At 36.3% G+C, this 12,488-nt stretch overlaps 1 protein-coding gene across 3 annotated transcripts in view; it reads right to left on the bottom strand.

Annotated features, from left to right (window-relative positions):
• rbms3 (RNA binding motif, single stranded interacting protein) overlaps positions 1-12,488 on the bottom strand; it is a 283,637-nt gene that overhangs the window by 41,945 nt on the left and 229,204 nt on the right. For all 3 annotated transcript variants that reach the window (XM_078791916.1, XM_078791917.1, XM_078791915.1), the window contains 2 exons: positions 7,131-7,237; positions 1,537-1,580 (listed from right to left, as the gene is read on the bottom strand). In XM_078791916.1, the coding sequence (XP_078648042.1) occupies positions 1,537-1,580; positions 7,131-7,237 (151 nt within the window). The remainder of the gene's footprint in view (positions 1-1,536; positions 1,581-7,130; positions 7,238-12,488) is intronic.

Here is a 12,488-nt window from a genome sequence, read left to right as displayed (position 1 = left end):
AAAACAAAACCAAAAAACATGCTTAACTTAGCCAACATGTTAGGCTTCATAACGTTTTGGGAACAATCTGGTAACCAAAAATGGCTAACTAGGAATGGTGATCCTTCCAAATAAACCAATCTTTTCCCTTTTTTAAAAAAAAAAAAAAAAAGAAAAGAGGCAAAAACACTCAATTAATAAACAAATAAACAAGAGCTATGATGTGTCTAAAGTGTGGCTCAGGGGCTGTTGGCAGCACGTGGCTCATCTTTTATCGGTTCATTATTATGCCTTAATTAAAGACCGGAAGCAGAACTGGAGGTAGCAAAGACAGGAAGCAGAACTGGATGTAGCAGAGATAAGGATGCTGAGTGACCAGGATGGATAGGATCAGGAACGGGACATCACATGTTAGAGGCCTTGGAGATAAAGTCAGAGAGGCCAGACTGAGATGGTTGGGACATGTCCAGAGATGAGGATGCTGAGGTTCTCATTGGGAGTGACCAAGATGGATAGGATCAGGTACATCAGAGGGACATTACATGTTAGAGACCATGGAGATAAAGTCAGAGACGCCAGACTGAGATGGTTGGGACATGTCCAGAGATGAGGATGCTGAGGTTCTCATTGGGAGTGACCAGGATGGATAGGATCATAGGGACATAGTTACAAATATGTAATCATATTTTAAATATGATTTTTGGCATCATTAGAGACTTCTAGACATGAAATAACACCCCTATAGTCACGTTTACACTCCTATTACCCAATATAGTAGTATATCAGTGTTGCTACATTCAGTAATTGCAAGTGAGTTTGGGCTTTTTTTTAAAATAATAATTATTATTTTAATTAATTAATTCATAATGAATAAATAAATTAATTTTAATTTATAATTTTTTATAATTTTTATAATTTTTATAATTTTTATAATTTTTATAATTTTTATAATTTTTATAATTTTTATATTTTTTTATAATTTTTATAATTTTTTATAATTTTTACATTTTTTTTTTAAACTTGGCTTGACTACTAAGCCAAAAATTAAGCCAAGTATATTTTCAATGTGATTTCAATGAAAAAGTTGACTACATTTTTTTTACCTTGTTCTCTTAATGCTGTTTTTTTTCGGCATCTTTGGCATCAGGCTCTCGTTGAACGTTCCAATTCATACATTTGAGACTGTGTCACGGCAGGATAATCGCTTTAGGAAGCAAAGCGTTTCGGGTGAATGACTGAAGCCAACGCAACACAAAGAGAAGCTTCAGTTCTCCTATTCCGCTTGTGAGTGCATTGGGGAACAATAAAGCATGTCTTTAGGTCATTTATTTCCACGGGTCCATTAAATCTTGGCAGGGCTACACAGACGGAAACACACGCCATGACCTCGATGTACTTAAACACACCGTCTTTTTTTTTTTTTTTTACTTGACCCCCTTCATATGACTGCTTTTATTAGTTGATAATGACGACTGTTCTCATTCATCAGTGGTATTCATTTGGTTCCCATTTGGAAAGATGGAAGTGTATTAAAATATGCTAAGGTCAGCCTCTTACCCATTCTGCATTGCAGCAGGATCGTATGTCAACGCCATCCCGGTCTGAAAGAGAATAAACAGGAAATGATTACTGACGAATGAAAGGATGTGAATCAAAAATGACAACAAGGCCCATTCGAAAGAGTCAATGACTATTTTGTCTTGTTGCAAAGTGACTTTTTGAAGCAATCGTTTCTTTTCTGTTGGCCATCTTGGACCATAATGCATCATCGTTATTAATTTGTCCATTGCACATGGAAGAAAGATGTTTATGTATTCCAAACTGGTGAGGGGACAGTGAAAAATAATCAAAATAATGACAAATAATAGTGATTATTACAAAATATTAAAAAATAAAATAAAAATAATAATAATAATAACAATTTAATTTCTGTTGGCCAACTTGGACCATAATGCATCATTATTATTAATTTGTCCATTGCGCATGGAAGAAAGATGTTTATGTATTCCAAACTGGTGAGGGGACAGTGAAAAATAATCAAAATAATGACAAATAATAATGATTATTACAAAATATTAAAAAATAAAATAATAATAATAATAATTTAATTTCTGTTGGCCAACTTGGACCATAATGCATCATTATTATTAATTTGTCCATTGCGTATGGAAGATAGATTTTTCTGTATTCCAAACTGGTGAGGGAGCAGTGAAAAATAATCAAAATAATGACAAATAATAATGATTATTACAAAATATTAAAAATAAAATAAAAATAATAATAATAATAATAATTTAATTTCTGTTGGCCATCTTGGAGCATAATGCATCATTATTATTAATTTGTCCATTGCGCATGAAAGATAGATTTTTCTGTATTCCAAACTGGTGAGGGAGCAGTGAAAAATAATTAAAATAATGACAAATAATAATGATTATTACAAATTAAATATAATAATAATAACAATTTATTTTCTGTTGGCCAACTTGGACCATAATGCATCATTATTATTAATTTGTCCATTGCACATTAAAGAAAGATGTTTGTGTATTCCAAACTGGTGAGGGGACAGTGACAAATAATCAAAATAATGACAAATAATAATGATTATTACAAATTAAAAAAAATAATAATAATAATAATAATAATTTATTTTCTGTTGGCCAACTTGGACCATAATGCATCATAATAAATTAATAAATTAATAAATTAATAAATTAATAAATTAATAAATTAATAAATTAATAAATTAATAAATTAATAAATTAATAAATTAATAAATTAATAAATTAATAAATTAATAAATTAATAAATATTATAATAATTACAAAATAACATCCTTCATGCTTTCGGTACCCTTTTTAGGAGACTGACCCATTTATAAAATTTGATATATACATAAATTTGATATATAATAATAAAAATAAAAATACAAATTAGACAATTGCAATTGGTGATTAATCACAATTAATTTTATTTGAGAACTAATTAATCTGATAATAATATATTAATAATTATTTGATAGTTCTAGTTTTTACATTTAATGCTTTTTAAAATGTGTGTGTGTGTGTGGCCCTTTCTAAGAGTCAATGTATTGTGTGTGAGGACATGTGTGTGTGTGTGTGTGTGTGTGTGTGGTACAAGTTGTGTGTGTGAGGCCAGGAGAGAAACCTGTGCAGTGCAATCCCTCATCTGCATTCGTGAAGGTTCTCTCCCAGAGGACAGCTAATCCGATTTCTCTTTAAGCAGAGGTTGCTGAGGACAGCAGATTTCATCAGCATAAACACACACACACACACACGCACACACACACACACACACACACACACACACACACACACGTACTCGGCCATCCTCTCCTTCAAAGTAGTCTTTTCTTTCTCCATCCACTCTTTTTCCTCTCTTGATCCTCCATCTCTTAATCTACCTTCTTCTCATCCATTTGTATGACTCCTTTGGCCTTGTTCCCCATGGAGGTCCACCTGCCCAGAGCGACGGTGTTTTGGGAATAGTGGCTCAAGGGACCACAAGGTGGTAGTGGGCGGTTTCGGGGATCAGCCAGCCAGGTATCAATTCCACAAGTGTGAGCAAAAAGACTGAATCTTGGCGGAATAACAAAGCCTTGGTTGACACAAGGGTTATGAGGAGGGGGTGCCTCACACCAGGCGACGGTAAACGCCATTTGCCCTTGTTACACCCGAAAACGTAATAACTGCCCACAAACGTAATACAAATCTGCAGCTTTGAATGGAATGATCCGGCAAATGTAATAAATTTCCCACAAACGTAATAAACTTTGCCTACTGCAAACGTAATACTGAATTTCCTGCAAATGGAATAACTATTACATTTTTTTAAATTAAAATTAAAATTAAAATTAAAATTAAAATTAAAATTAAAATTAAAATTAAAATTAAAATTAAAATTAAAATTAAAATTAAAATTAAAATTAAAATTAAAATTAAAATTAAAATTAAAATTAAAATTAAAAAACTATATTTTTAATAAACTATAAAATTATAAAACTATATTAGGAAAGCAGGAAGAGAACAAATGTAACAGTTACTGATTGTAAAAGTAAAATTTGTAAAATTTGTAAAATTAGTTCTCAAATAAAATTAATTGTGATTAATCACCAATTGCAACTGTCTAAAATATTGTGTGTTTTAGCAGGGTTGTCCAAATGTGCAGCGTGGGAACCAATGTTTTTTTTTTAAAACAATTTTTCAAAATTTTTTTAAAATGACAGCAAAAAAGCACTAATTTTATGAAATATTAGGACAATAAAGTCAGATTATTACAAGAAAATTATTGTAATCTTAATTTTGAGAATAAAAGCTTAATAATAAATAAATAAATAACCTTAAACTATATGAAGAAAGCAGGAAGTGAACAAATGTAACAGTTACTGATTGTAAAAGTACCAGATGGAGGGGGTAGGATTTAATAAGCTTTGCTTCTTCCTACTCTTTTTTGGACATGTGGAACTGTGAACTGATTATGGGATGCATTCAATTGTAATCTGATGCATGTTCAAATGAAATAAAACCATTACCATTACCAATTAACATAGCATGTTTTTGGAAGGTGGGGGAAAACTGGAGTACAAATAAAAACAATTAAAAATAAAAATAGTAGTAAAAATAAAATTACAAAAATTAAAAAATTAAACAAAAAAACAAAAAAACCCAAAAACATAAAAAAAAACCCAAAACAACAACTTAAACTATATTAGGAAAGCAGGAAGTGAACAAATGTAACAGTTACTGATTGTAAAAGTACCAGATGGAGGGGTAGGATTTAATAAGCTTTGCTTCTTCCTACTCCTTTTTGGACATGTGGAACTGTGAACTGATTATGGGATGCATTCAATTGTAATCTGATGCATGTTCAAATGAAATAAAACCATTACCATTACCAATTAACGGTGATAAACAAGGGATTTCGCCATTTCCATATGTTATGAATGTTTTCCTTAGAAAAAACTATATTTTGTAATTTTACAAAGTTAGCCACACAAACACACACGTAGACATCTGTCACGATTCGCTTTGAGATGAAAACCAAACATTTTTTCATCAACACTCATTCTTTGGAGTAGCTGCTTGAGCAGTATGACTTTGAAAGTGTGTAGGAGTGTGTATTGGGGAAAGACAGAACGAAAGTCAAAGGCGAGGAAGGCAAATGAAAGAGCAACTTTGCTTGAGTGTGTGTGTGTGTGTGTATATAAAAACAGTGACTAATACGTGGGACAGAGAAAGACAGCACTTTCTTGACTCCCACGCTGGCTAGTTGACAATAATATATGTCATATAACTTCCTGATCCTCACCGCACGCTACCCTGGAGCACTCAACCCTGCTGAACTCATGAGTGATCATGTGTTCCTTCTTCTTCTTTCGGTCTTTTAGACAGTGAATCACTCGACGACCGACTCTTGCTGAATGCTACTTGGGAGGATTTCCAATAAATAGAGACACAGAAGGAGTAAGAACGACAAATGGGGTAGTATTAATTATATTATACCACAATAATACCTCCTGACTGATAGTCTGTTCAAATAAACCAAGCATTAAATATGACAGTACTTTCATTTTGTGTTTAGATAAAAGCCAAAAAATAATAAAAATAAAAATCAAATTGAAATTTTACTGCATGCACACACAAAGTTATGCTTGAAATGTATCTTTTCACAAAAAGCTGTTTTTCTTTTTTTTTTTAGTTGGGAACTGATATTTTCCTGAAACTTACCTACGTTAAAAGCCACAAAAAAAAAAATCTAATTGAAATTTTACTGCAAGCACACAAAGTTATGCTTGAAATGTATCTTTTCACAAAAAGCTGTTTTTCTTTTTTTTTTTAGTTGGGAACTGATATTTTCCTGAAACTTACCTACGTTAAAAGCCACAAAAAAAAAATCTAATTGAAATTTTACTGCAAGCACACAAAGTTATGCTTGAAATGTATCTTTTCACAAAAAGCCGGTTTTCTTCTTTTTTTGTTGGGAACTGATATTTTCCTGAAACTTACCTACGTTAAAAGCCAAATATATATATATATATAAAATTGAAATTTTACTGCACCCCCCCACCGACATCACTTCCTGTCTTATTTTCTGGTATTACTGTACTGTATGTGTACTACAATGGGTAATATGGGTGTAAATGTGAATATAGGGGTGTTATTTCATGTCAACAGAGCTCTAATAATGTTAAAGATATTTAGAAGGTTCTAAACAGGTTTTGCTGTGGCCTAATTAAATTAATTTATTATAACTCTTGTTTGTCTTCGGGCGAGAGGCGGGGTACACCCTGGACTGGTGGCCAGCCAATCACAGGGCACATATAGACAAACAACCATTCACACTCACATTCATACCTATGGACAATTTGGAGTCGCCAATTAACCTAGCATGTTTTTGGAATGTGGGAGGAAAACCGGAGTACCCGGAGAAAACCCATATATGCACGGGGAGAGCATGCAAACTCCACCCAGAGATGACCGAGGGTGGAATTGAACTCGGGTCTTCTAGCTGTGAGCCACTTTCTACGCCGCATGTCCTCCAACGAACTGCTTTGCTCAGACACAATGCAGAATGGGAAACTTCAAAACTCATATTGGTACTTCTTTGTATATTTTAGGTACACCTTTGGAGTGTTAAGTTACTATGTGATGAGTTTAGTGTTTTTTGCAAGCATAAAAATAGCTAAATAAACTAATAGACATACACATGTTGTTTTTTTATAATAGACATGTTTTTAGAATGTGGGAGGAAACCAGAGTACCTGGAAAAAAACCCCACGAATGCACGGGGAGAACATGCAAACTCCACACAGAGATGACCGAGGGTGGAATTGAACCCTGGTCTCCTAGCTGTGTGGCCTGCGCACTAACCACTTTCTATGCCGCATGTCCTCCAATGAACTGCTTTGCTCAGACACAATGCAGAATGGGAAACTTCAAAACTCATATTGGTACTTCTTTGTATATTTTTAGGTACACCTTTGGAGTGTTAAGTTACTGTGTGATGAGTTTAGTGTTTTTTGCAAGCATAAACATGGCTAAATAAAATAATAGACATAGACATGTTTTCTATTATAGACACCACATTGAAGAGAAGTCGGTATATTCGGTGATGGGGGTGACACTCACCTCGCCTTCTCTGTGCCACGGCCTCCCGTTCTGAGGGTACTTGCTCTGACTCTGCCGCTTCTTTTGGCCTCCGTCTGCAAATTTACACAGTAGAGGCTCTGTGGGAGCTGCAGAGGAGAAGACAAAGGCACGTTACAGAGGAAAGTATCTTGTGACCTCACTGCGGACCTCCTCTTACACCAAATTCCTACACGGCTGATATTGGCAGGCCCACAACCGAAACCATCTCCAGCTGGCAATGCATGAGACGGCATTTCGGAGTATTGTTGAAATAATAATCACGCTCATAAATACCTCCGAGATGGTGAAGTGGCAGCGATCTGTCAACCTAAGCTTTTTCTAACAAGGCGTTCCTGTTTGTTGTTGTTTTTACTTCAACAGTATGGAATCATGGGAGTTAAGCCGACTGCAGTATTTAATGCGACTGCTGGTGGATGAGAGTGGAATCTAACGTGACATGACAAAAACAACAAAGTGGTGTTGCAGACCCAAAAAAATGGATGAAGGTGAACAAAAAAAATATGTTAACAAAAAATACAAACCTGAAAGCCCATATTGACAGGAACGGAGGCCAATAACAATGCATGTAGTGTGCATGGTGTGTTGCATAAAGACATGACAGTAAAAAAATGCTCATAACTAAGTAGCTCCCTGTGTTTCATTTGGATGCTAAATTCATGTAGACTCAACCATCAGCAAGAAAAAAAATATGTATATAATTTCCGATGTATAAGCTGTTCTTAAAGTTTGTACCCTGCATCGTATACAGTAGTGCAGCTAAGTTCTACTCCAGAACTAAAAAAAGAACACTAAACTCATCACACAGCAACTTAACACCTATAATACATAATAAATATACAAACAAGTACCAATACAAGCTTTCATTCATTCATTCATTTTCTACCGCTTTTTCCTCAAGAGGGTCGCGGGGGTGCTGGAGCCTATCCCAGCTGTCTTTGGGCGAGAGGCGGGGTACACCCTGGACTGGTGGCCAGCCAATCACAAGGCACATATAGACAAACAACCATTCACACTCACATTCATACCTATGGACAATTTGGAGTCGCTAATTAACCTAGCATGTTTTTGGAATGTGGGAGGAAACCGGAGTACCCGAAGAAAACCCACACATGCACGGGGAGAACATGCAAACTCCACACAGAAATGGCCGAGGGTGGAATCGAACCCTGGTCCTCCTAGCTGTGAAGTATGCGCGCTAACCACTCGTCCGCCGTGCCGCCCAATACAAGCTTAAAATGGAAAAACAAAGGAATTTAAAAAAATTCCCATCTCTGTTAGGTATCTCTCTGCGGCGTTTGCACATTCTCCTCGTGCATGGGTGGGTTTACTCCCGAGTCTTGTTGCAATTGGTTGAGTCTGCATGAATTTAGCATCCAAATGAAGCAAAGGGAGCTACTTAGTTATTGGTATTGGTACTTGTTTGTATATGTATTGTTATGTATTATAGGTGTTAAGTTGTTGTGTGATGAGTTTAGTGTTTTTTGTTAGTTCTGAAGTAAAACTTAGCTACACTACTGTATACAATGCAGGGTACACACATTAAGAACAGCGTATACACCGGAAATTATATACATAATTTTTTTTACTTGCTGTTGGTTGAGTCTACATGAATTTAGCATCGAAATAAAACACAGGGAGCTACTTAGTAAACAACCCGACAGCTCTCCTGTCGTCACATTTGCAGTACAGACCCAGACCCTGCCTTCCTCAGATGCAATGCATTATGGGAAAATGTTTAAATTCATTTGTTTTCCATTTTAAACTTGTATTGGTACTTGTTTGTATAATTTTTATTTATTATAGGTGTTAAGTTGCTGTGTGATGAGTTTAGTGTTTAGTGTGAAAAATGGAGGGACTTGCCAATTTCCATGAGGGAACCCCAAAGGGATTAATAAAGTATTTGGTTTGTCTGTAGAGGGGGCTAGTGGAGCCCAGAGGGAGGCTGACATCATTTCAGCACCCTGGCAAATACCAACAAATGGGAAAATGTTTGAATACCTTTTTCCCATTTTAGACTTGTACTGGTACTTGTTTGTATATCTATTATGTATTTTCTTATGTATTATAGGTGTTAAGTTGCTGTGTGATGAATTTAGTGTTGTTTGTTAGTTTTGAGGTAGAACTTTGCTGCACTACTGTATACGATGCAGGGTACAAACCTTAAGAACCGCTTATACACCGGAAATTATATAAATATTTTTTTTTACTTGCTGTTGGTTGAGTCTACATGAATTTAGCATCCAAATGAAACACAGTGAGCAACTTAGTTACGAGCGTTTATGTCCGCTTCCAAGTATTGGTACTGCATATTGTAAACATAAATCACCAACACCGGGATGAAATGTTCGCTACCTAGGATGGCCTGACCTTCAGAACCGTACAGATCAGCAAACTTATCCAAACAGCGCTGCTGTGCACCTGTTGGCCTATAAACAACCTGACAGCTTCTCCTGTCGTCACATTTGCATTACAGACTCAGCCACTCATGAACCGGCTTCTCTCAGACCAGTGACAAGTCTCCCTGCAGAGGGGTGAGCGGAGGGACATTTCCAGAGATGACACCCACACAGACAGAACTGCTGACACTTTCATCTCCACTCACAGATGCTAATCGTGACACAGTATCACACAATGGGAGGGGGGGGGGCGATGCGGATAAATCGCAGACAATAAAACAGCAATAAAAGTGAAATGAGCATAGGGCAAGGGACTGAAGCCGGTTTAATGAAATGATTAGGGCATTAATGAGCTAACGTTGTGATTTGTGTCTTTATTTTTAGCTTCTGGTGTGTTGTTGTTGTTGGGAATTGACATTTCGGGTAAGAGTTCAACGGCAATGGTCTTGTAATCCATTTGGGATAGCACTATATCACTGACAAAATGTGTTTTTCCAGTTTTTATATAAATCAAGTGCTGCACGGTGGTTAAGTGGTTAGCGCGCACACCTCACAGCAAAGAAACCCAAGTTCAATTCCACCCTCAGGCCATCTCTGTGTGGAGTTTGCATGTTCTCCCCTCACATTCCGAAAACATGCTAGGTTTATTAGCGACTCCAAATTGTCCATAGGTATGAATGTGATTGTGAATGGTTGTTTGTCTATATGTGCCCTGTGATTGGCTGGCCACCAGTCCAGGGTGTACCCCGCCTCTCGCCCCGAAGACAGCTGGAACAAGCTCCAGCACCCCCGCGCCCCTCGTGAGGAAAATCGACAGAAAATCAATGAATAAATGAATACAAATCAAGTTTCTGCAAAATTTCGAGGCAAAATATTTTGCTATCTCGTACCATTCTGTGAAATCAAGCGCCTGAACAAAGTGTTGCGGACTCACCATAAATAACCCGCCATGGGGCAAAATAATGTTTGCGTGGCCTGCAGGCTAACCACTCGGCTGACACAAGTCTTATTATCAAATTTTTCTTCATATTTCTACTATATTAGATAATATAGGGGTGTTATTTCATGTCCAGAGGGCTCTAATAATCTTAAAAAAACATATAAACAGGTTTTTTTATACTCTAAATACAGAATTTATAAATGAAGAATCCTATATCACGAAAATTCACTTATCATGGTCGGGTCTGAAACCATTAATTCATTTATTTTCTGCCATTTATCCTCACGAGGCTCGCAGGGGGTGCTGGAGCCTATCCCAGCTGTCTTCAGGCGAGAGGCGGGGTACATCCTGGACTGGTCGCCAGCCAATCGCAGGGCACATATAGACAAACAAACATTCACGGGTAGAATATTCAAACTCCACACAGAGATGGCCGAGGGTGGAATTGAACTCGGGTCTCTTTGCTGTGTGGCCTGCGCGCTAACCACTTGTCCAACAAAAGTTTTATTATCACATTTTTCTTCAGATTTCTACGATACTAGATAATATAGGGGTGCTATTTCATGTCCAGAGGGCTCTAATAATCTTTAAAAAAAAACATAAAAACAGGTTTTCCATACTCTAAATACAAAATTTATAAATGAAGACTCCTATATCACGAAAATTCACTTATCACAGTCGGGTCTGAAACCAATTAACTGAAATAAACGAGGGATTACTATAATTGGATTTACATTATTTCCGAGGAAAAACATCACCTTTAGAAATGAATTGGTGTCAGATAATTAATTAATCGATAATAAATTAATCACATAACATGTAAACTGTACCCAACCTTATCCTATTTCTTCCCAGTTTATGCAAATGGAGGATGGCGATAGCTGCTTCCTCTATATTGCAGATACTGTATGTAAATCCATCAGTGCAGGAGCACAACACAGCAGTGTAATAAATTGTATTTTTTCCCCCCCAAAAAAATAAATTATGAAAATCTAAAGTTACTTATAAGTCTAAATTGCTTTTGAAAAAACAATGTGAGATTGTATGATCTCAGTCATATTGACAGCAACCATTGGATGCATGGATGCACATCAGCACATCATACATCAATGTCAGGCTGTTTTATTCTCATCTGCTACTCACAACTGAACTCAACTGCAGGAAAAAAAAAAAAAAAAAAAAAAAAAAAATCAGAAATCAGTGCCGGGTTTCCTTCCAAGGGAATAATAAAAAGGGTTTGATTGGTGAATCACGTTCGAGACCAAAGCTGTTAACGAAAAAAAAAAAAAAAAAGTCTCTCATTCCCGCTCAAAAGCCGAGCAGTTTTGGATTATTTTAAACCTGCAAAGACCCGAGGGGATGCAAAAAAAATAATTCTCCGAAGCTTCTTTGATATGTTAGAATTTTCAAACAAGCTGAGCACCTCCCAGAAACCGTTTGGACAGCTTGATCAGTTTTACGGCAAGGACGTGTTGAAGAGCATCGGAACAAGAACGAAAGAAAGAAAGAAAGAAAGAAAGAAAGGAAGACATAGTGGAATGCAGGTGTTCCCTGACGCCGCGCTCGGATATCGCTAATTGGATCAACAACTGTCTGATTCCTATCAGCCGGCTTGACCTGTCTGCCCAGATTGGGGAGGCTGTGTCTTATAAGGAAGAGGAAGCTGAAAAAAAAACTACACAACATAGTAGCGCAAACGCTACACAACTACTATACCAGCAAAAGTGAAGTAATAATAATATTCATGTTATATCAAACACATTTATGGCACACAAACCAGTACATGGTTATCGTTCAATACACTGAATTGCTGAAAACATGATTTTTTAATGCAAAATGTTTAGCCTGAGGTAGAAGCTGTACCATTACACGACCAGGGACTATGCAAACTGTCAATCATAGCAGCTATAAATGTGGAATCAAATTACTTACTTACTGCAAAATGAGGGCCCTCATGGATTGTGGAATTGGTTAACTTTATAATCCAAGTGATACTGTATT

Source organism: Doryrhamphus excisus, linkage group LG7 (genome assembly GCF_037039965.1).
Source record: "Doryrhamphus excisus strain RoL-2023G ecotype Guam linkage group LG7, RoL_Dexc_Guam_v1.1, whole genome shotgun sequence".
NCBI classification, from domain to species: Eukaryota; Metazoa; Chordata; class Actinopteri; order Syngnathiformes; family Syngnathidae; genus Doryrhamphus; species Doryrhamphus excisus.
This window is presented reverse-complemented; position numbering and strand designations above follow the sequence as displayed.